The sequence below is a fragment of the Dromaius novaehollandiae genome, unplaced genomic scaffold, assembly GCF_036370855.1.
Source record: "Dromaius novaehollandiae isolate bDroNov1 unplaced genomic scaffold, bDroNov1.hap1 HAP1_SCAFFOLD_27, whole genome shotgun sequence".
NCBI lineage: Eukaryota > Metazoa > Chordata > Aves > Casuariiformes > Dromaiidae > Dromaius > Dromaius novaehollandiae.
Genome location: NW_026991415.1, coordinates 7,417,165 through 7,441,401, shown reverse-complemented (window position 1 = coordinate 7,441,401; position 24,237 = coordinate 7,417,165). Strand labels below are relative to the sequence as shown.

Here is a 24,237-nt window from a genome sequence, read left to right as displayed (position 1 = left end):
AAGTCCTCAGCAAGGTTTCTTGGTCTGCAATGCTTTAGAGATGATATGCCAGAAAAGAGTAAACATGTCCTTAACACACATCATGTGGAGGGCTCTATCTGGGACCATGGTCCCATTTCGCATGAATTTTGCCCAGCTTTCCTTCTGGCTGAGCCTGGGAAAAGCCATTTCTCACGTCTGGGGCTCAGCTGATCCTTGGGCTTGACCTCGAGGCAGCGCTTCTCCCCCGGGTACAGTCCCTGACCCCTGGGCCCTCCCTGGGACCTCAGCTCTCTTGGCGGCTGTACTGCCCTGGCACCCCGGATCCCCCCACCACAGGCACCCTGGCTCTCCCAAGGGGGCTGTCTGGCCCTGTCACCCTGGATCTCCCACAGTCTTGACCCTGGGCTTCTCAGGACATGCCCACACACTGCATGGCTGCTGCCCAGGCTCCAGTGCAGAGCCTGTAAGGCAGTGCAGTGCCTCAGGACCTGCATTTGGGCTCATTCAGAAATTTGTGATGTGACCAGCTCTCAGCGCTGCAGCTGCTGGAGTTTGAGAACATCCCTACAACCAGCCTTCCTGGTCTTCCTCATCTCTGCACAGTCCTGGGGTGGCTTGCAAACGGGAGACTCCGTCCCCTTTGAGTACTGTCAGATAGGGGACTCTCTTCCCCCTGGGGAGGAGAGGGAGGGCCTTCACCAGCTCCATGGTGCCTTTTCCACCCCCGACCTTCGCAGTTGCCTGGGCCTGGGTCTGCCCACTTGTCTTCACCATGGTCATGGCTGCACTGAGGCCCATGAAAATCCCAATGATCCTACCCTCAAGCGAGCTGAAACTGGAGCCTGGCTGGCCACAAAGGCATCGCCTATCCAGTTCCCCAGGCATGCAGCTGAGGGCAGGGGTCTTCACCCCAATTTCCCTGCTCCTCCCCTACTCCTGGCACTGCTGCTGCTGTGCCCATGTCAAACCCTCCTGCCATCAGGCTGCTCCAGGCCCAAGGCAGCTCCAGCTCCCTCCAGGGCTGTGCTGGAGCCTTTCAGGAGCAGGCTGAGGTGGGGCTGGCACTGCCAGGGTGGGTCAGGAGAGGGCAGCTCCCCTCTGCCAGGCTGGGGCTGGGGCTGGGGCTGAGGCTGGGGCTGGGCATAGCGTTTCCCTGGGGAGCTCCCTGAGGAGCTGCTCCGGGGGTTCCTCCACCTCTGCCCTGGCAGCAGCACCAGTGCTCAGGGTGCCGGGGTGGAAGTGCACAGAGGCTGGAAGGGGAAAGGGTTGCCCAGGGGGAGCATCAAGACCTTTTCCGTGCATTCAGGGATGGAGTGAGGAAAGCCAGAGCTCAGCTGGAGCTGGCATCACAGACCTCAGACATGGAAAGGGCTGGGGTATTATTAAATGACTTAAATGATCCTCCAGAGTGTGGGAGGTCTGAGCACCCAGCCCCTGCCCAGTCCCGGCTGAGCCCCACACGCAGGTCAGCAGACAGCCATGCTCCAGGATCTGCCAGGCTCTGGTGCAGAAGGGAGGCCAAGCAGGGCTGGTCTTTTCCCCTCCTTCGGGGGACATCTCTGTGTAACAGGGACTTTGGTTTCTTCAGATTTCTTTCCATACCAGAGGCTGGATGACACAGTTTCCTTCAGTCTCAGGTCAGGTGGGGTTTCCCCCAAATACACCTTGCAGGCAGGGAAGCCCCAAAGGGCAAGCCTGACTCAAAAGGTGGGGGAAGGCAGACAACTGAGACTGTCGGAGCCTGACCATCTCCTCCATGGTCACCAGTAACTGTGACATCAGAGACTGTGACATCACAATTGGGCAACCAGGTGAGCACATGAGGCAGGCAGCACAGGCACACCTGCCCTGGAGGCCAATGGGCACCAACGTGCTTTTCTTTGCTCTAGCAGGGGTGAAGACCTGAGGGACTGCTTCAAAGCAGTTTCCTCACAGAACAAGGAAACCTGCTTTTCTGTCTCACCCAAGGCTGGAGCTGGTCATTTCTGCTGAATTTCATGACCTCTGGCCACCAGCAGATCATCTCTCAGATCATCTGGGTCTGGAGAGGGCTCCTCTGGCTTCTCTCTCAAGGAGAAGGATGGACTGCATTTTGTGTCTTTTCTGCTGGTGGAGGCAGTGGGTTCCTAGGATGTGTCCTGGCTCCCAGAGCTCTCCCCTGGACACACTGGCCAGCGTGCCTATTGCTGTGGCTTTACTGACTGTTGGTCATCCTCTCCCTCTGGTCGTTCCCAGTGGAACCATCTCCTTACCAGGTTTGCCAGGCTGTCAGCAAAGATGCTTCTGCCCTGCTTGTTCAGGCTGACCCTATCTCTTCTGAGCAAAGAGGGCCCCATGGTCATAAAAACCAAAGTCCTGTTGCTGACACCAGCTGTGCAACAGTTGTTGGCCCACAGGATCTGTCCCCACCTCCTCAAGCCCTTTGCCCTCACCAGCAGGATCAAAGAGAAAACCACCTGGGCCCCCCAGGTCCCCTGATCATCACCCCCAGACCCAGGTAGTCCTTCTTGATGCTTTGCAAGTCTCCCTGGGCAGTGCCTTTGCTGTCTACGTGGACGAACAGCAGGAGATGACAGTGTGAGGGGCAGACAAGCCTCGGCCATCTTCACCTGCTTCTGCCTTGGCCCTCCCACAACCTCTCTGCCCTCCTGGGCTGCCCCTCGCCCTTCACTTGAACACCTCACCATGGCTGCCTGATGCTCCTCACCAATCAGCATCCTGCAGCACAAGTGACCTCACTACGTACAGCCCAGCCCTGACACCTTCCCCTGCAGCTCCCTCTTGCCTGCCTCTCCTCTCCCCTCCCCTCTCAGAATCACAGAATTACAGAATGGTTGAGATTGGAAGGGACCTCTGGAGATCATCTAGTCCAAGCCCCCTGCTCAAGCAGGGTCACCTAGAGCACATTGCCCAGGACCCTGTCCAGATGGCTTTTGAATATCCTTCTCTCTCTCTCTCTCTCTCTCACACACACACACACACATATATATAAAAATCAGTATCAATCAATTTTGAATTGCACTCAGGAAGGGCTGAATCACAGACAGGCTGGCACTGAGTCCCTGCCTGCAGGCACGAGTGCTCTTGCCAATGCATGGTATTGAGGACCCTTTCAGATGCCCTGAGGTGTGCCTACAGCATCCATTTACAGCCCCAGTCCCAACAAGTCCCTTCACTATTTCCCCGCACTGTCTGCCAGGAACCTCAGATATCTGGGAGACTCAAGGCCATCACAAGTGACAGGAGACACCAGCATGTGCTTGGGCAGCTCTAGCAGTATCTGCATTTCCACTGGACAGAAGAGTAACAAGGGCTGTGGGCTGAGGCAATGACCTCTACCCTGGAAATGTTCACAGCAGAGGGAGATGGCTCCCACCTGAGGAACCCCCAGTCAGGAAAGTACTGCCACTCCCGCTCTCCCTCCCTGTTCTCTCAGATTCCACCCCAGATGAATCCCCTGTCACCACAGGAAAAGAAAATGACACCATTGCAACATTTCCCACATACGGCAACACGACTTTATTGTCTGGAAAGGAAGCACCAAGAAAGGGACATTATTTCCACTCCCTTCTAACCCATGCCTTTAATTGCTGAAGGAAATCTGTACTCTCTTCCCTTCTGCTTTCTGAAAACAATTCTCAGTGCCATGTTCTTCTGAAGGGATAGCTACTATGCAGCATACTATTACCTGTGCTGATTTGACTACTTTACAGAACCAGCAGTGTTTTGCATGCAATAGCGCACAATGGCTATGAGCTCTAGGTGCAAGCCAGAGCTTTCCTGAGTGCATTTCTCAGGGCCTCCCTGACCTCCCTGTTCCGCAGGCTGTAGATGAGGGGATTGACCAGGGGTGTGAGGACGGTGTAGGAAAAGGAGAACACTTTGTTGAGCTGCCTCAGCTGGGGGGTTCTGGGCAGCATGTAGACAATGATGAGGGTGCCATAGAAAACATTGACAACAGTGAGGTGGGAGGAGCAGGTGGAGAAGGCCTTCTGCCTGCCCACGCTGGACGGGATCCTCAGGATGGCAGCTATGATGCACATGTAGGAGGCCACTGTGAACAGGAAAGGGAAGACTAAATCCAGGAAAGATAGGAAGAAAGTTGCTATTGTAACCACCCGGGTGTCACTGCAGGCAAGCTCCAGCAATGGTTTAAAATCACAGAAGAAGTGATTAATTGCATTGGGGCCACAGAACTTCAACTCAGATATGAAAGAAATGACTACTGTGGAGATTAGCAATCCCACTAGCCAAGACGCTGCTGCCAGCTGTAGAGAGACCTTCCAGGTCATGATGCTTGCACAGAGCAGGGGCTGGCATATGGCCAAGTACCGATCGTAGGACATAACTGCCAGCAGATAAGACTCGGTAACCACAAAAGAGGCAAAAAAATAGAATTGTACAATACAGCCCTGAGCAGAGATGGTCCTGGCCCCAGTCAGGAAGCTGGCCAGCAGCTGGGGCAGGATCGTGGAGCTGTAGCAGATCTCCAACGAGGAGAGATTGCTGAGGAAAAAGTACATGGGGGTGTGCAGGTGCCAGTCTGCCACCACCAACGCAACAATGAGGATGTTCCCAACCATCGTTACCAAGTAGGTCATAAACAAGAGGACGAAGAGTGGTGTCTGGAGCGAGGGCAAATTCCCCATTCCCAGCAGGACAAACTCCATTGACGATGTGCAATTCTCCCATTCCCCTTTCTCCCTGTAGCACCTCAGCTTCCTCACTCCTCTTTGCCAGCAAGGACACCTATGAGAAAGAGCCTTTGTTTATTTATTTGTTTCTTGTATAGAATAATCATGAAGACAGTTTCTGTCAGAGACAACATGACTCTGACACTTCTCTGACTGCATTTGTATTCTCTTAATGACCTCCATGACTAGTGAAAGGAGGGAACTAGAGAGAGTTAAACCATGCATCTACAGAGAAGGGCCTCCTAGGAGAACCACAGAGGTAAGCTGCCCCACAGAGGTGCTCATTTCCCTCTTGGGGTGGAGGTATAGGAGAGAAAGCTTTCACTCAGACCATGACAGTGTCTCTCCTACACCCAAAGTTATTCCAAATAGCAAGCCCAATCCCAACCAGGCAAGAAAATCCCTTTATGCGAGCACATCATGCCAGCTGCCTCATGGCACAGTCCAGCAGCTGGACCTCAGCACTGCCAGCTGTGCTCATGGGGCTCCCTGAACAGCCTTGCTAGGAGAAGGGGTGGGTGCTTCCATGGTGAGCGGTGGGTGAGATTGGGAAGGAGCATCGTTACCCTCCTGTTTGTGGTGAATGCCCAGGACATGGCTGTGTGCACAGCCAGGGAAGGTCCCTGCCTGAGAAGCACAGTCCTCTACCCGGATCCTACCTCCCAAGTGAGGTGGGGGTGCCCCTTGGCAGGACTCTGGGCAGGCTCAGGGCCAGCAAAGGCACAACTCTAACTCCACACCCACCAGCAAGCTCCCCAGGACTCTGCTCAGCTAACAAGGGCATCAGAAGAAATGTGTGGAGGGAAGAGGGAGCTGGAGTAGAAGACACCCGGGAAGGGATATGCCCGTCACCTTTCTCACTCATAGATACCACCATGCAAAGCCTCATCAGCTAAGAAAGAACAGCCCTGACTCAGAAGGCACAACACAAACCTGCAGTCCTCAGGATGAGGTGATGACCTCAGCGCTGATGGTGCCAGGAAGTGATGATCAAGGTGAGGGATCTGATCCTCTGCCTCTTCTCCAACTTGTCCTTGTCTTCCCTGAGCTCTCTGCAAACCCTGATCTGAGGATCAGGCACTGCTCTGAGCTTTCTGTCCTCCTTCAGCAGCTCCTATAGAGAGTCTCCAGCAGGAGCTGAATGCCCCAGCCCTCCAGATTGTCCTGGGGTTTATAGCACTAATGAGTCTCTGAAGGTTCCTGCTGCAGATCATCTCTCCCCAGTGACTACAGGGAGCAAGCAAGGCATAACTGGCCCTCAAAGGAGACTGAAACCTCTGAACTGCTGGAAACTTTGCAAACACTTCTGACATACAGCTTTCCCCATCATTCTGGTCACTCAAACTCTGGGACATGCTCCTTTGAAAAGGAAACTGAGGCAGCACAATCATCAGGCCTCCTCCTAAGTCATGACACAAAGCCAGGAGAGATCCCATGAATGGGATTCCCCTCACCTCCCTGCAGGCAACTGTCTGTTCACTGACTCACTCAGGTTTAGAGAGCCCTGATGGCCTGAGCTGGTCCCTCCAGCCTCCCACAATGGTGTGTGGGGAGGAAAAGGCCGAGCCCCTGGTATTTCTCCCAGCCATGGAGACTTCCCTAGGGGAATGGGTGAATCCCCCTTGGGTGCCAGGCTCCTTCCCCTGAAGGGAGAGGGCCCCCAAACCTCTCCCTGAGACACAGGGGCCTGGTGTGTGAGGGACTGAAGGGAGCAGAGCTACTGATATTTCCTCCTGGTTTCTGTCCCTCTCTCTTATCTCAGAGGTTCTCAGAGATCTCCTTTGCTCCTGTTGTCACACCGATGGGTGCCACAGGGCAGGATTCCACTCAGTCCTGTTGGAGCCTCCTTGGCCTCTACCCTGCCTGGAAGGCAGGAGTGGCTGGCTCCATAGACACAGAAGTTTGTGCGGCAGCTTCCTGAGCATCCTGATGGCCTTGTACTGAATTGGCCCCAGTATGTTGTTGTCTTCATTTGGGACCCAACACCGGACATGGCACTCTAGATGTGGTCTAAGGAGCACTGGGTGGTGCTCGCTCTCCTTGATCTGCTGGCCATGCTCCTGTGCACACAGCCCAGGAGGCTGTTGGCCTTTCTCACTGCCAGGGCACATTGCTGGCTCACATTCACTTGGCTGTGCAGCAGCATCCCCAGGCCCTTTTCCACAGAGCTGCTCCTGGCCAGGCTTTCGACAGGGCTTTGGGGCCAATAACAGGCCTTCACAGCCCCCTAACAGACTCACCAGGGGCTTCCACATGCACCACCTCTCAAAGGCCCAGGAACCCATTTAAGCTCAGTTCTGAGTCTTCAGTCCCATCTTGAGCTACATTGCAGGTATGCCTCTCTGCAGCTGTGTTATAGGTATGCCTGTTCCTGGCCATGGGCCCTGTTAATCCAGACTCTGACTCCTGGCCTGACTTCCCAGCTTGACCTTGGACATGCCTAATCTCTATGGCCCTGTCCCACAATTATGGGGCTTTGTCTGACTCAGGTTACTCTCATTGGACCTGATTTTGATTGGGTGACTTGTGTTCCCAGCTTGCCCTCAGACCTGCCTTGTCACCGAGAACTTGTGTGATGATCTGGAGTCTTGGCTGAACCTGGCTACCATTTCCAGGTCCTCCCTGCTCACTTTGTTTGGGTTTGGTGGGACTGGGCCCAGGCTGCTGGAGCCCCTGCCCTTTCAGCCATGTTATCACACTTGGCTCCCAGCATGCCATGCCTTTGGGAGCAGCCAGCCATTGCTGCTCCCTGTAATCTGTCCCCAGCCTTTGTTGTTGCAACAGGTTTTTTTAGTTCCCAGAGGCAGGATTTGGCATCTATTGAATTTCATGCATTTTCATGCTACCTGTTTGTCAAGACTTTTGAGGTCCCTCTTGATGGTTGCCCTGTCTTTGAGCATATTGGCTGCCTCCCACCCAGTTTGTTCGCCATGAGCCAGCAGCGTTCCTGGGCCACAAAGAAGGCCAGAAGCATCGTGGGCTGTCTGAGCAGGAGCACAGCCAGGAGGTCAAGAGAATGATCGCCTTCTAGTCAGTATTCATTAGACCACATCTAGAACATTGCATCCAATGTTGAGTTCCCACAAAAAGAAAGAAGCTGATAACTGGGAGCGAGTTTGGCCAAGGGCCCTCACAGTAGTCAGGGAGCTGGAGCACTTGCCCTGTGAGGAAATGGGGCTTCTTCAACTTACAGAAGAGATGGCTTTGGAGGGATCTCACAGCAGCCTTCCAATGGCTACGAGGAGGTCATCAACAACATGGAGTCAGGCTCTTGACCAGGGTGCACAGTGGGAGGACAAGAGGCAATGGGCAATGGCTGAAAGAAGAGACATCCAGGCAGGAGATAAGCAAAAGCTTTTCCACTATGCGGATGGTCAAGCATTGGAAGTGGTTGCCCAGAGAGGCTGTGCAGTCTCCTGCCTTGGAGGTTTCCAAGACCAGACTGGATGAAGGCCAGAGCAACCCAGTCTGACCCCAGAGCTGACCCTGCTGTGAGCAAGGAGACTGGGCTAGAGACCTCCTGAGGTCCCCTCCTCCACCCTGAAGGAGTCTGTGATTCTTCCCACTCTCGATCTTCTCTTCCTGATGTCAGGCAAAGCACACAGGTTCACCGTGACAGTGGAAGCAGGCCAGCTTTCTTGTCCTCCTCCAGGCAGAATGACTCAGATGCAGGGCTTCTTGGCAGGAATCCCCCAAATAGGCCTGATTCATCCTTTGCTCCACTATTAATTTCCTTTTTCTTTTCTATTTTCTATCCTTCTGAATTTGTATCTTTTACCATTCTGGTTGTTCCCATACAGCCCACCCCACCCCTGCTTACCCTTAACTCATTGGTGCTCTTTTGGCTTAGTTTGGGGGGGGGGGTTTGCTTTGTTTTTTTCATTTTGACACAGATGAACTTTAGTCCAGAAGGCTCTTGAGAAACTCAGGTGATTCTGACAACAGAAACCTCATGAAGATTTACAAGAGAAGTGTCAAGTCCTGTGGCTAGATGGGAGTAATCCCATCTGTGAGGGCTTCTTTATCCTGCTGAAGTGCAGGCAAAAGGCAGCAGAGTAGGAGCCTGTGACTGCTTGAAGGGTGGTTTCAGAGAAGATGGAGATCTTCTTGGTGGTGGGAAACAGCATGAGAAGGAGAAAAAGCCACAAACTGCAGCTGGTGGGGTTTAGATGTGACATTAGGAAAAGGAAATGTCACTTGTAGGGCAGTGTTGTGGTGCTACAGGATACCCAGAGGGAATACGTGTTCAGTCCCTGGCTTTGTGTTTCAAGGGAAAGCAAGTAAGGAGAGCAAGACGTCAGGAGACGTAGGGAGATCCCCGGGCAAGAGCAAGGTGGGGAAGCAGGCTGGGTGTCTACAGTCTGCAAGGAAACAGGCACAGGCGTGGGAAAGCATAGGACAGCCTGTGGTGGAGGTGGCCGAGGGCACTGCCAAGGCTGAAACCTCCCAACACAGCAAGGTCTTTGTCCTCTTGGCTATGGCTGGTGTCTCTGCCACCAAGGCCCACGAGAAGACACCATTCCTTAAAGCACTCTGGCCTTGCTGCCTCCTTGTCCCCAGGGAGCCCAGGAGGTGCAGTATCATGGTCCTGCAGTTGGCATTGCACACCCCCACCCACACACTGCCCCCAGGAAGAGCCCTGAGCAATGCAGGATGGAAAGGATCACCCTACCGAGGTGCTGGGTGTCAGTGCCTGCCTGCTCTGCTTGATAACACACCTCCAGGTTGACTTGGCATCACAGCCACCTGCACATTGCCTTTGCCTGCCTGCAATCAGGGCCTCCAGCTTTCTGCTCTAATCAGCCCCTGGGGAGACTTTGTTGGTAATTGCCCTCAGTGGGACCTGTTAACGCTCCAAGAAACTTGGGATTTGCTTCTGACTTCAACTTCTTGAGAGGTTTCTTCAGTCTCTTCTCAGCATCTGCGGTTCATGGGCTCAGCACCAGATACACCCGAGGGGTCATTAAAATGCCAAAACCCCTAAGGAGCCATGCCTCTTTCCATAATTTTCTTCAGTTCTTCAAGTCTTATGTGGCTAATTAGAAAGTTTTCAGGTGTGTATTGAAATTAGGCAGATTTCAATGAGCACCTGAAAAGGAAAGATGTTTGCTTCTTAAGCTTTCTTTATTCTTCAGTTTTCAGAATAAGCGATACCCACATTCTCCAATTCATACTGACCCACTCAGTCTCCGAATGAAGTCTGGACATGTAGGAAAAGCAGTATTTTTGATAGGAGACATGTATGGACAACCTTCCTCCCCAGCTCCCCAGCCCTGCCAGTTCCCAAATCAGCCACTGGGGACTTAGAGCACTCTTGGTAAAATCTCACCTTTTTCCTCTCAAGTCTGTAGCTGAATGTTACAGCTCATGTGCACCAATTCCCACCTGCTTTCCATAGAGAACTAGCTGCAAACAGACACAGAGGTGTTTTTCTTAATAGCAAAAAAAAAAAAAAAAAAAAAAAAAATTGAAACAGCTTAATAAAAGAGACTGTCCTCAAGTGTTAAGTCCAAGCTGCCTCCAGTGCCCACAAGACATAACCTTCCTTGAAATATTTTCGACAGATAGATAGGAAAGAGCAGACAAGAAACAGAACAAAGGAGTTGGCTGAAGAGACAATGAGACTGCTGAAAGACGAGGCAAGCTTCAGACTCCCAGAAGCTCAGAGCAGCAACTGGAGAGTTGAGAGGCATCTGAATGATAAAGAGCAAGGGGAGGAGGAAAACTGGAAAACTATGGAAAGTGCGTAAGTCCAGAGAGTCTGATGCAAAGATGCCTTTAGAAATGACCAATTTAATCAGGACATGTGGAAATATGTGAGAGATCACTGAGGTTACATCCACAGCCTAATAGACAGAGCAGTGGAAACACAAGGTCAAGGGCAGATCAGCATTTTTTCTCCCACTTCTTCTTCCCTGTTCTTCCACTATTTCATCACAGGAAAACATTCATATTAATGAATGTTAATCCTCCTGGATGGTTTGTACCCTGCTGCATTGCCCTCCCAGGGAATGTCAGGAAGATTAAAGTCTCCCCATAGGAACCGGGGTCTTTGATCCACAGACTGCCTCAGGTTGCCTAAGGTTGCTTTTGTAGTTCTGCAACAGCTTGTGCATCTCCCCTTCCTCTTGTTTTGTGGCCCAGGCTTTGTGCATTTGTGTATATTTGGGCTGCAGAACCTCAGCTGTGGCACCAGGGCTGAGCGCAGCGTTGTTACTGTGAAACCTGTTCCCCAGAGCCAAGGACACCATGTATGCAAAGGCCAAAGTTCAGCACAGAGACCTGCTGGCGTAGATAGCAGACAGCAATGTAATGATGATATGAGGCACCCACTAAGGGAGCAAACCCTGCAGTAGCCAAGGCCAGAGAGGAACAGAGCTGGGCCATGCAGCCATGTCAGGAGAGGTGTTTGGTGCCTGAGCTGAGTCTGTAGCACCTTGGGGCCTGTGACGGAGGTGACCAGATGTCCAGGAAGGACAAGATGCCCCTGAGAAAGTCCATGGGCCTGACCAGCCTGTGATCCAGCCACGCTGCAGCGGAATCATTAGCACAGTCCCTGTTCATATCATTGGGAATCAGAAAAGGTTTAGGGAGAGGAAAATGAACAGGGTTTGAGAGTCTAGGCATATGCGCGCAGACCTCAGTGTGATGTGCCTTCCTCCTGGACACCTCATGCATTTGACAGCCCTGCAGGCCTCTTGTCATTGCATTAATTCAAGTGTCTGCCCTGAATTACATGCGCTATTTGCAATGTTTGGAATCTGCATATATTTCAGCTTCAGAGCGAGGGGAGCTCTTGCAGTAGTAGACATCAAGTGTCATTTCAGATAGCCAAGACAATTCTCCACCCAGCCCTTAGCTGATGCTCCACAAGGATGGGGGTCTCCTAGTTTCTCCATCAGAGCAAGGGACACTGGCACACGTGTTGGACCACCTCCGGCACCTCAAATGTCCAAGAGTGTGGGTGTGTAAACAACTGATGCCCACCCTTCATCTCCATTGATCACAGTGGGAGCTTGGAAAAAGAGATTGCCTGCAGACACCCATTCTATGCACCCCAAACCTTGGGCAAGGGGAATCCCACCTCCTGTGAGTTTGTGGAGTGCACAGGAGGCTGAATGCCAGTCCATCCCAAGGGGCTTCTCAATGGGCATTGGATGTATTGATTTCTTCCTCTAAATCACTCCCTGAAGCACAAGTCAGTGAACTGGCTTCTTGTCTTTTGCAGGTGTCCTGTCTTCTTCTGAGACGGGAGCAGGGCCTTCCAGAGTGAGACATTTCCACCTCTCTCAGATAACTAGCCTCTGGTGAGAGCAATTGCAATCCTGCAATCAGTCTCTCTCCACTGTTTAGGGAGAGACCATTGGTGATTATTTTAGTGTCCTTCAGTGGACATTTCCCTTGGGTGACCCTGCTGCCTTTCAGGAGCTGTCAGCCCTGGAGCCCTGGGAACACCTCGAGGATGCAGAGGACACAGAGCAAGTCACGTCTTCAGCTGGGCCTCTGCTTCTGAGCTGGGCCTGGCTCCTGGGACTGCAGGAGCCCATGGCAACCTGGCAGGTGCTGCAGACAGCTCTGTCCTGGTGCAGCTGCTCTTAAAGGAGCAGCAAGACTCAAGGTGCTGTCGGCAGGCACCAGGATGAGATGAGCGACTCAGAAGTTAAAGACGGTCAGCAAGAGGAGGACAGCTGAGAGCTCACTGTGAGGAGAAATCTTCACCGCCCTTGACACAGTAAGTCTCTGGCTGCAGGCAGTGCTGCTGTGGTTCCTGGCAGTTTCTTCTGCAGCTGGCACCTTCCTCAGCTGATAGGGTCTGTCAGGGTGGCTCTCCCAGCTTCTCCTGTTTGGAGCAGGTGGTGCTTTAGACCGAGATTCCCACTCCATCAGATTGACAGGGCATCACAGCTACATTCTTGAGGGGATGGTGCAGGGGTGTGAAGCCAGGGAGGGCACCCACATCTGCCCAATGCTGCACTTCAGAGCAGTGTCCCTGCACCCCAGGGTGCTGTGTGCCTGGGAACAGCAACTCTGCTGCCTGCGAGGATCAGCACTCAGCCTGCCCAGGGAAATCCTCATGGTGGTGCTGCAGGGAGAAGCTGTGGGTGGAAGGAGCAATCTGCATCAGGGCAGGTTCCTTCTCCTGTTGAGAGGGTGCTGCATGGCTCAGGGCTGCTCTCAGCTCCAGATCACCCCCAGGACATTTTCTGAAGGGGACTTTTCAAGAGCAAAGTATATGCTGGTCATACCTGCAAAGGGCAGAGCTTTCCTGCCTGAGTCTGTGCTTAATCTCCCCATCCTTTGACAGGGCTGGAATGGAAACAGAGTTGTTTAGTTAGGCAAAAAATTGTGACTCCTAAACCATTACACTGAGAGATCAAAACGCCTTCAAGGAACCTCAGCAAATCCCTTCAGCCACCCCTCTGCCTACACGCAGCACCACCATAATCTTTATTAGCCTCCTTAGGCTGGATCTAAGCTGCTCCTTAGCACCTGCAAACCTGAAGGTATCTGCCCCTGGGACAGTGCCAGGTAGCAGCGGGATGATGCATGAAAGAGAAGAAACTTCTCACAGGAAAGGCTGTGGGAGGGTGGATGTGGGCAGTTCCCTGACAGCTTCTGCAATGCAGAGGCCTTCCCCTGAGCCAGTGCCTGTGTCTCCTCTGCCACCCAGCAGAGCCTCTGCCCTCAAGGCCACAGCATCCAGGGCAGGAGACACCTCCTTTGCAGTCCAGCCTCCAGGAGAGCAGATGTGCGTCTCTCCTGTATGTGCCCATTTTACCACTGCCTGACAGAGTGGCTGAGAGCAAAACCTCCTCTGCAGGGGGATGTGCACAGCTGAGTAAGATGAGGGCTTTCCTGTGTGCCCATCTGGAGGTGTTTGCATGGGAGCGAGGGGTCCAAGACCCCTTCTAGCCTGTGGGTCTTTGGGCCATGCAGTCTGTAGGGCTGGGGAATGCGCCAAGTCTCCCAAAGGAGACATCCTCTTTTGGGCAATGCACTACCCCAAACACTTTTGCCCCTCAGGATTCTCTGGTAATGGAAAAAGCCAAGGATTTCTATCCCTTCAATAGATGTGCCCCGTGTGTGGTGAGTAAGCCCCTCTGCTACAGCCCCTCTCCTGGAGAATGGGTTGTGAAGAGGTTGCAGACCCCTTCCACATTATGAGTAGGCTTAATCGGAGAGAGGACGTGGACACAGAGCTTGCCTGTATGCCCTGCCCCACAACCCCTATTGTGGCTGCAGATGTGGTGCAGGTGGTAAACTGATGTGAGGATCTATCTTAGTGGAACGGAGGCCTCTGTAATGGGTCCTGTAAGCCCTGCCTTCATGGGCCTGTTTTCCTCCTTTGCACCAAGTGGGAGCTGGTGGTGACTGACTTGGATACAGACACCTCTCTTCAGAAGGGTGAAAGAGGAGGAGACGAATTCCTCCCAGGGTTCTTCTCTTCCAGAGGCTGATGGGCTGGATGCTAATGTCATCTCTCCCTGCAGGACATGGAGAGTATTCCCACGGGGTCACTGCATGAAATCCCCCTCGCTCAACTCAGGGCATCCATCCCCAGAAACTGCCCCCCCACCCCACCTCCAACTACATGTTGCTGTTTGCTATCTCCGTGTACCCAGTGTGGCAGAGCATCTGGTGAGAGCTAAGGGTCTGAAGTTACAGATGAGTTTCAGATATGAAATGTCAGTTTTGTTCTGGAGTCATACTTGTGGTTTGGCTGGGTACCAGGGCTACGCTTGTGTGCACATCCAGAGCACTTTGGTCATTAGCTCCTTGCCTGGCCCGAGAATTGCCTGGCCAGTCATCTGCACAGATGGGAGAATAGGCTGTCATGAGTCAACAGACCACCTTGAAACTAGGTGATTGACTGGAGCTAGGCAATTAAGTATTTGACTGAGAGTTATGGCAGCGCTGCAGGTGGGAATTTCTGAAGGTTCTAGAAATTCCCCCGTGGCAAATCCTGCTGTGTCTAGTCCAATTTGTATGCCGAAATGTGTTGATCACCATCCTGGGTGGAGTGTCCCGAAGTGTCCTTGCTGCAAAAGTGATCAGATTGTGCACAGCTAAGACATTTGTATATAGTCAAATACAAAGTGTTCCTGCAGTGATTGTCACATACTATGGGGTTAAGGTGTATCAATAGCAATGAATTATGCCTGTGCTGGGTGGTCATGTGGGTCCCCAGCCAACGGGAGTAGAACTGAGCCAACCAGGGGTTCAGGAGTCTCACCTAATCCCACTGACAGCACTGCAAGGACACTTTGTCACTGCACAATGACTGACCATCCTGTTTTGATTCTGAGTGTCTGTGTAACAAGCAGGGCTGACTTCTCTGGAGCCCATGGGTTAGAGGACCCTGTTCCCCGTGGTAGACTCCAAAAGCACAGACCAAAGCACAAGCAGAGGAGGTGAAGGAAGGTCCTGCTGTTAAGGAGAAAGGACATGTGGGGAGTTGCTCTGAGAAATGCTGTGGGTTTTGTTCCAAGTCAGTCCTAACTTGTCAATATCCTTTCCTCCCTGGACATTCTCCCACAGCCCAGAGGCAGCAAATGTCCAACAGCAGCTCCCTGCATGAGTTCCTCCTCTTGGCATTTGCAGACACATGGGAGCTGCAGCTCTTGCACTTCGCGCTCTTCCTGGGCATCTACCTGGCTGCCCTCCTGGGCAACGGCCTCATCATCACAGCTGTAGCCTGCGACCACCGCCTCCACACCCCCATGTACTTCTTCCTCCTCAACCTCTCCCTCCTCGACCTTGGCACCATTTCCACCACTGTCCCCAAATCCATGGCCAATTCCCTGTGGGACACCAGGGCCATTTCCTACTCAGGATGTGCTGCACAGGTCTTTTGGTTTCTCTTCTTAATTTCAGCAGAATATTCTCTCCTCACAGTCATGGCCTATGACCGCTACGTTGCCATCTGCAGACCCCTGCACTACGGGACACTCATGGGCAGCAGAGCTTGTGTCAAAATGGCAGCAGCTGCCTGGGCCAGTGGCTTGCTCACTGCTGTGCTGCACACTGCTAACACATTTTCAATATCACTCTGCCAAGGCAACACAGTGGACCAGTTCTTCTGTGAACTTCCCCAGATCCTCAAGCTCTCCTGTTCAGACTCCTACCTCAGGGAAGTTGGGGTTCTTGTGGCTGGTGTTTGTTTAGCTTTTGGATGTTTCATTTTCATTGTGGTGTCCTACGTGCAGATCTTCACTGCTGTGCTGGGGATCCCCTCTGAGCAGGGCCAGCACAAAGCCTTTTCCATGTGCCTCCCGCACCTGGCCGTGGTCTCCATGTTTGTCAGCACTGGCCTTTTTGCCTACCTGAAGCCCCCCTCCATTTCCTCCCCAGCTCTGGATCTGGTGGTGTCCATTCTGTACGTGGTAGTGCCTCCAGCAGTGAACCCCCTCATCTACAGTTTGAGGAACAAGGAACTCAAGGAGGCACTGAAAAAACTGTTTCAACTGATACCAGTTCAGCAGCTATAAGCTGCCAATCCCTCTTTGTAAGTGACTTGAATTCATCTCAGACAACTCTTGTGCTTTGGGCACTCCCTGTGATAACCAAGTTTGTACAGGAGTGTTTGAATCCATCCCACTTCTGCAGAGGCACAAGCCCTGTCTGTCTGTCTGCCTGAGAGGCCTTCTGTGAATGTGTCTGTCACTGTGTCAGAGCTGGCCTGTTTCTAATAAAAGGGTATTTCCTCAGTGCAGTGCTTGAAAGCTGGTTTCTTCTTCCAAAGCTGGAGACAAGAATTCACTCAAGGGCTTTCACCATGAAAGGGCCTGTTGCTTTACCAGGGCTCTCCATGGGCTCAAGGTGATGAGCTCATGGGGTGCTGTGTTAGGGAATGAGGACTGCATTCAGCTCTCACTTGTGGGTTCCCAGTGCTCCTGGAGGTGCTGAATGATCAAACGCTATCTGCCTGTGTCCCCTATGACAGGGCTGGTGACAGATGCCCACAGTGGGGACCCTGCAGGCAGAGGGAAGGGAGCCTGGAGAGTGGTTCATGTCACCTTCAATGGAAAACACTGTGCTGCTTCTAGGGACACACCTGAGCACAGCCTGAGCCATTTGAAATGCCCTGTGATTGCTCAGAGCATCATCCACAGCCACAGACCCCTTGGTAGGGGGTTGTCAGGTGCAATGATGCCCGTCCAGCTGGGTCTGCTTCTCACCCCAACCACCACGGCCAGTGCAGAGTCACCCCGTGGCCCTGGGGCACCACAACCCGCTCGCTCTGCAGAGCAGCACCGCCAGCTCGGGGCCCTGCGGGGAGCACAGGGGAGGGTGCAGGAACGGCCAGGCAGGCCAGCACTGATGCACTCACTGTGGAAAGGCTCTCTGAGGAGCAGGAACCTCCCTGGGGAAGAGGAAAGGAGCAATTGTGTGCTTGCAAGGAAGAGAAAATAGGGAAATCTATTTCCATGTATGTCAACGAAGGGCAGGGGGTGGTGAGCAGAGGCATTTCTACACCTGCTCTGAGCTGGCTGCCTCCCACCTGCAGTCCCATTTCCTGGACTGGAGAAGAGTGGGGACACACTTACACTGCAGAGGTGGTCACATGGGGACTTGCTTTAGTTCAACAGAATGACATTCTGAGTGTAGCGGCAGGGCTGGCAGGCACTGGGGCCTTCTCCCTCGGTCCAGGAGCCGAGACTTCTGCCCAGTGCTAAGGGGCTAAAAAGAAAATTTTAGGTGCAGGGAGAAAGGCAGAGAAATACTGCAAGTCTCGTTCAGGCCAGACATTATGGGATCTGCTTCTGAGGGCATTTCAAAGGTGGTCATGATGTGACTCAGGTGCCTTGTGAGCCACACATTGGAGGCATCTCATAGTCTTCAGTCACCCAGGACTTTAAGGTCCCCAGTTGAAATCTTTGGGTTCCAAGAAACTCCCCCTTGGTTGGGAGGGGTGTCTCAAATCCTGATGTCCTCTATCACACAAGGGTGGCCAGGAAAAGACTCTCCTTCCCCCAGGTGCCACTGGAAGGAACGGCCTTGCCGGAGAAGGGGTAAAATCCACCTGTATTTGGAGATGTTTGCCAGTGGGACTCCTGGCCGCCATGCCCCCTCTTTTGATTTGTCTCCACTTTCTTCCACCACTTCTCCCACACAAATTTATTTGACTCTGTGAGGTGTGTCCTGGGCACATCATGCCCATGTCATGGGCAATCCGAGGAGGCTGTATCCATGGCTCAGGGATCGGGATCCTTGGCACCTCGGGATGGTCTATCTCTAGATAGGTTAGACTAGCAAAGATGGATTCTATCTCTAAAAAGTCATAATCCTGTCCATGCATCTAGAGATAGGGCAAATAACGGGTCCCCCTGGAGCTGCCTCCCTTAAGCAAGTCTGGGCACATGTGGCTGCAGCCACTTGGCAACTGGCAGAAATGCTTAAATCCCCCCCCCACACACACTTTTTTTTTCTTTAATTTGTTTTAAAAGGTTTCCAGTACTGGGACCATTGACCATACCATTGTCTCAAAGATCAGTAGTCTGCCAGTTCTGCTCTTTTTTTAATCCTGCTTCTTTTTGGATGAGGCTGCCAGGATATTTCATCTGTCCTGCTGCACTTGCCCTGCTGCCTGCACCCTTGCTAATACAACCTAGGATAAGGGTGGCTGTCTGTGCTACAAGAACAGCCTGAGGACTCCTTGTCAACTTGCTGTCCACCAGGACCCCCAGGTCCTTCCCTGCAAAGCTGCTTTCCAGCCAGTCAGCCCCAGCTTGCCCTGCTACAGGGGATTATCTCATCCCAGGGACAGGACTTGGTTGAACTCCCATATCACCAGCCTGTTGCTGCCCCTCTGCTTAGCAGCACTGCCCTCCAGCAAGTCCACCACTCATAGCAATTTGGTATCATCCATGAACTGGCTGAGTGCACTCCATCCCACCCTCTGAATCATTCATAGTGACAGACAGCATTGCCTCCAGTATTGACCGCTGAAGAACATCCCTGGTACCCATTAGTCAGCTGGATCTTGCATCACTCCACTCATTAAGCCAGGTGGCCTCCAGCTCATTTCCCACACCCTCCATTGCTTACTCCTCCATCCCACATCTCCCCAGTTTGGTTACAAAGATGTTATGGAAGAGCATGTCAAAGAGCTTCCTAAATTCAGGGTGTACAGCATGCACCGCACTCCCCTTGTCCACACAGCCAGTCATCCCATCACAGAAGGCAGTCAGATTGACCAGGCACAATTTGCCCTCGATGACTTCATGCTGGCTCTTCCCAACCCCTTCATATGGCTGGAACTAGCTCCAGGAAGATTTGCTCCCCAGGGACTGAGGTGACGCTGACCAGCCCATCACTCCCCAGATCCTCTTTCCTGTCCTTCTTGAAGATGGATGTGATGTTTGGCAGGCAGGAGGGGAGGGCCAGGGGCCGGGCAGCGGCTGTGGGGCTGTGCCAGCTCCTGCTGCATCACTGGTCCCTGCGGTGTGGAGAAGAGGGACAGAGGACGAGGCAGCACGGGGGTGGTGGCAGGTTGGCAGGGGCAGGTCGGCAGGGGCAGGGGCCAGTGGGGGCTGCAGCGAGGGCTTGTGCCCGTGCCACCCTCCCAGCAGGACAGGGACATACAAGGAGGGTGCTCTGCCTGTTGTGGTGCTCAGGGCAGCTCCCCAAGGAGCACAGCTTTGCCTGAGGGACCTCTGGGTCCTTGGTGTCTGTTCCAGCACAGCTGGAGCAGGAACAAGAGCTGGTGGGCCAGGCCAACATCCCCCTGGCACAGGCCCTGCGACAGCCTTCTGTGCTCCGTCCCCCACAGCCCTCCTGCTTTGGCAGCCTCCACAGTTCCTACACCTTGCCCAGCCCTGGCCATGCCCCAAACAGGGGTCAGCACACAGCCGTCCCCAGGGCCTGCTGGGGTCTGGGCCAGCAGAGAGGCTGGCTAGGCCTGGCTCTTCCCCTCCATACAGGCACTGAGCCCAGCAGGAATGAGCTGGCTGCACAGCAAAACCAGCCCATAAAGCTGGGCTGTGCAGCCAGGGCTGCAAATGGCCTCCACTCCCCTGCGCCCGGCATGTCTTGCTACCCCTCCACGAGACCTGGCTCTGCCCCACAGTCCCACCGGTGTGTGTCCTCACCCCAGGGAGTGCATCAGTGCTGGCCTGCCTGGCCATTCCTGGAGCCTCCCCTGTGCTCCCCGCAGGGCCCCGGGCTGGCGGGCTGTGGTGCCCCAGGGCCATGGGGTGACTCTGCACTGGCCGTGGTGGTTGGGGTGAGAAGCAGACCCAGGTGGACGGGCATCATTGCACCTGACAACCCCCTACCAAGGGGTCTGTGGCTGTGGATGATGCTCTGAGCAATCACAGGGCATTTCAAATGGCTGATGCTGTGTTCAGGTGTGTCCCAAGATCCAGCCCAGGGTTGGTCATTGAAGGTGACATGAACCACTCTCCAGGCTCCCTTCCCTCTGCCTGCAGGGTCCCCACTGTGGGCATCTGCCACCAGCCCCATCTTAGGGGACACAGGCAGATAGCGTTTGACCATTCAGCACCTCCAGGAGCACTGGGCACCCACAAGTGAGAGCTGAATGCAGCCCTCATTCCCTAACACAGCACCCCATGAGCTCATCGCCTTGGGCGCATGGAGAGCCATAGAAATGCAACAGGCCCTTTCATGGCGAAAGTCCTTGAGTGAACTCTTGGCCCTAGTTCTGGAAGAAGAAATCAACTTTCAAGCACAGCACTGAGGAAATCCCCTTTTATTAGAGACCGGCCAGCTCTGACACAGAGACAGACGCATTCACAGAAGGCCTCTGGGTCAGACAGGCTGGGTTCCTAGTGCTGGAGAAGTGGGATCAATTCAAATACTTCTGTACAAGCATGATTATCACAGATACAATGCCCAAAGCACAAGAGTTGTCTGATATAAATTCAAGTCTCTTACGAAGAGGGACGGGCAAGTTATTGCTGCTGAAACAGTACCAGTTGAATCACTTTCCTCAGTGCCTCCTTGAGTTCCTTGTTCCTCATGCTGTAGAGGAGGGGGTTCACTGCTGGAGGCACCACCGAGTACAGAACAGCCACCACCAGATCCAGAGATGGGGAGGAGAGGGAGGAGGGCTTCAGGTAGGCAAACATTGCAGTGCTGACAAACAGGGAGACCACGGCCAGGTGCGGGAGGCACATGGAAAAGGCTTTGTGCCGGCCCTGCTCAGAGGGGATCCTCAGCACGACTGTGAAGATCTGCACGTAGGACACCACAATGAAAATGAAACACCCAAGGAGTAAACAAAGACTAACCACAAGAAGCCCAAGTTCCCTGAGGTAGGAGTCTGAGCAGGAGAGCTTGAGGATCTGGGGAACTTCACAGAAGAACTGGTCCACTGTGTTGCCTTGGCAGAGTGGTATTGAAAATGTGTTAGCAGTGTGCAGGAGAGCATTGAGAAAACCAGTGCCCCAGGCAGCTGCTGCCATTTTCACACAAGCTCTGCTGCCCATGAGTGTCCCATAGTGCAGGGGTCTGCAGATGGCAAGAAAGCGGTCATACGCCATGATGGTGAGGAGATAAAACTCGGCTGAAATTAAGAAGAGAAACCAAAAGACTTGGGCAGCACATCCTGAGTAGGAAATGGCCCTGGTGTTCCACAGGGAATTGGCCATGGATTTGGGGACAGTGGTGGAGATGGTGCCAAGGTCAAGGATGGAGAGGTTGAGGAGGAAGAAGTACATGGGGGTGTGGAGGCGGTGGTCGCAGGCTACAGCTGTGATAATGAGGCCGTTGCCCAGGAGGGCAGCCAGGTAGATGCCCAGGAAGAGCGCGAAGTGCAGGAGCTGCAGCTTCCTCATGTCCGCAAATGCCAGGAGGAGGAACTCGTTGAGGGAGCTGCTGTTGGACATTTGCAGGGGACTGTCAGAGGAAGAAAAGTTGTTGACAAGTTAGGACAGACTTCTGTGAACAAAATTTTCTCATAAACCCCTGCAAACACATGCATTTCATTTCTGCCCATCTCAGTAAGACCATCACTGAGCTCCATGGCTTGAGCTCTGGTTTGTGCTAGCTGGGTTTGCTGTGAGGACATAGAGATCCTCAGCATTGCAGCTGCACTCAGAGTGAGCAGCTGTGATTACTGGGAGGCAAAAGAAATCACTCTGGCTTTAGTGTAGAGTGAGGAGGGCTGGCCTGTCCATCCCCCTTTTTCCCAGCTGCTCTATGCTTACACCTCTGAGGTAGGGGACAATTGCACTTGTGTTGCCCAGAAAGAAATGTCACCGCTGAGAGCAGAGGAATCTAGTTTCGAAGCACAGATCAACAAATGCAGCACCTTTCCTCAGAGTATCTGAGGGAGGTCTCAACCCTCCCCTTCTAGCCAGGACCACATTGGGCTCAGTCCAGCTGCCCACATCCAGCTGCCCAGAAGCACTTCCATGGCCTTTGTATCTAGGTGGCTTCTCCATGGGGTTCCTAGATGATACACAGATGCAATGGGAGAGCTGGGCCTTTCTGGAGGGCAGCTTGCAGCCCAGCTGGACACCCCAGAGAAAGTATCGAATCTCCTAAATACGAGGTGTCCTGAAGAGACAGTTGGCTCATTCCCCGCCCCCCCCCCCACCCCCCTCAATGCCTGTCTGAGAGCCTGATAGGTTAGAGGAGGACTTGGGTATCTCTATGTCAAGGACATGTCTGCATGGCAGGACCCACAGGGTCAGTATCTGAACTGCATTGGAAACCCCGCTGCCCAGAGAGTCCAGGGGTAAGGACAAGGACAGCTGGGAAACACAGAGCAATACCATGATATTTCTGCCAAGAGAGGGAGGGACACACAGAGGCAGGGGGAACTCAGCTGTTTCTCCTCTCTGGATGTCCAGCTGCTGAGGAAACGACTCCTGCCCTGGACTCCACAGCCTTGAGAGCAGAGGGCTGTGCTGGCTGGCAGAGGAGAGGAGGTGCTGGAGCTGAGGGTTTCCTCTCACACTCTGAGCATGACTCTGCTGCCTGGAGCCGTCCCTGCGGGCAGCTGTTTCTCTGTCCCCACGTCTCTGCCCTGCCAGTGCTCACAGACCCCATCCCACCCGCTGGGTGCTCAGCTCTGCCCTGCAGAAACCTCCCGGGGGCAGGACACTGCCCAGGGCACCTCCGTGGTTGCAGGTGCTCCGGAGCAGGGGAGACAAACCTTGCTGAGGCTGGGAAGGTGCTGCTGGCTCTGTCTGTAGGCTGAGGGGAGGATGAAGGCATTTGCTGAGTGCCTTCCAGAACTGCTCCTCTCTCCGTGTCACTGTTTTGGAGCCTCCATCCCCTGCCTAAACCTGACAGACCCATTCCCATTTCACCCCACCCAAAGAGAATCAAACTGAAAGCACAGACTCATGACAGCTCCTTCCCTTTCATGTATCCCCTGCCTTGGCATTCCTGTTCAAAAGTCACCTCCGGATATGTCCCCCAGCCCTGACCCACACAGCAGCCTCTCAAAGGGAGAAAGTAGCTGCCCTGACAAAGGTCGCTCCTCCCACCCACAGCTTCTCCCCACAGTGCTGTGGGGAGCTCCCTGGGCAGGCTGAGTGCTGACCCTGGCAGGTGGCAGAGTCACTGCTGCAGGCACACAGCACCCTGGGGCGCAGGGCACTGCTCTGAACCACAGCCCTGGGCAGACCTAGGTGCACACCCAGGCTTCTCACCCCTGCAGCCATCCCAGGGACAAGGTGGCAGGATGCCCTGTCCCTGTGACCGTGTGGCAGGGAATCCCTGCTCTGAAGCATCTCCCCCTCCTCTGCAAATGAGAAGCCAGGAGAGCAATCCTTAAAAATCTAATTGTGTGACTGGATGAGTTTCAAGACATTTCGAGAAACCGCAGTAGCACTGCCCTGCAGCCAGAGACTTACCATGTCAAGGGCTGTGAAGATTTCCACCACAAGGAACTCTCCTCTGTCCTCCCACTCCACACTGCCTTGCACTTCTCTCTGCCTTCTCTCAGCTCATGTCAGCAGCAGCAGGCAGTGCCCGCAGCCCTGCTGCTCTTGGCAGAGGAGCTGCTCCTGCACACAGCTGTCTCTGGGAAGTGCTGCCAGGTTGCCATGAGCTCCCTCCATCCCAGGAGCCTGGCCCCACTCAGGAGCAGAGGCCCAGCTGAAGGCATGACTTTCTCTGTCCCCTGTGCTCCTTCCTTCTGGGAAATGTTCACTGCAATAAACTAAAATAATCACTGATGGTCCCTCTCTAAACACTGAAGGAAGACTGATTGCAGCCTTGCAATTTGTTTCATCAGAGGATGGTTATCTATGAAAGATGGAAACGTCTCATTCTGGTAGCCCCTATTCCCACCTTAGTACACCTAAATGGGGACAAGGATAGAGTTTGTTTTCCCATTGTTCAGGTATTCATTCGGATGAGTCAGTTTGGGCTTCTCAGGCTGCTTTAGAAGGCCCTGGGCTGGCATAGGATTCAAATCCTTCCTGTCAGCTCCAGAAAGAACACACAGAAGGTGGGATTCCCATTGCCAAGGCAGAAGTGAGCACAGCATGGATGTCTGCATGTGAGATCTTGGTCTATGCTCCCATTATAATCCCTGGAGAAGGAGGGTGGGAGTCAGCTGCTCACACACAATCACCTGGTG

General features: G+C 53.5%; 3 protein-coding genes across 3 annotated transcripts; 1 reads left to right on the top strand and 2 right to left on the bottom strand.

Annotated features, from left to right (window-relative positions):
* Positions 1-546: 546 nt before the first annotated feature.
* LOC135326396 (olfactory receptor 6B2-like) lies at positions 547-9,196 on the bottom strand. The gene is made up of 4 exons (XM_064504280.1): positions 9,184-9,196; positions 3,753-4,678; positions 1,337-1,416; positions 547-796 (listed from the first exon to the last, which is right to left on the bottom strand). Exons 1-4 carry the CDS (start codon positions 9,194-9,196, stop codon positions 547-549), a joined length of 1,269 nt encoding a protein of 422 aa, XP_064360350.1.
* Positions 9,197-15,229: 6,033 nt separating this feature from the next.
* LOC135326395 (olfactory receptor 14C36-like) lies at positions 15,230-16,165 on the top strand. The gene has a single exon (XM_064504279.1). The coding sequence runs from the start codon at positions 15,230-15,232 to the stop codon at positions 16,163-16,165; it is 936 nt and encodes a 311-aa protein (XP_064360349.1).
* A 4,500-nt stretch (positions 16,166-20,665) lies between these two features.
* LOC135326420 (olfactory receptor 14A16-like) lies at positions 20,666-21,151 on the bottom strand (the record flags this gene model as incomplete). The annotated part of the gene is made up of 1 exon (XM_064504307.1): positions 20,666-21,151. A coding segment is annotated over one exon (486 nt), but the record flags the coding sequence as incomplete, so codon positions are not given.
* Between the last annotated feature and the right edge of the window lie 3,086 nt (positions 21,152-24,237).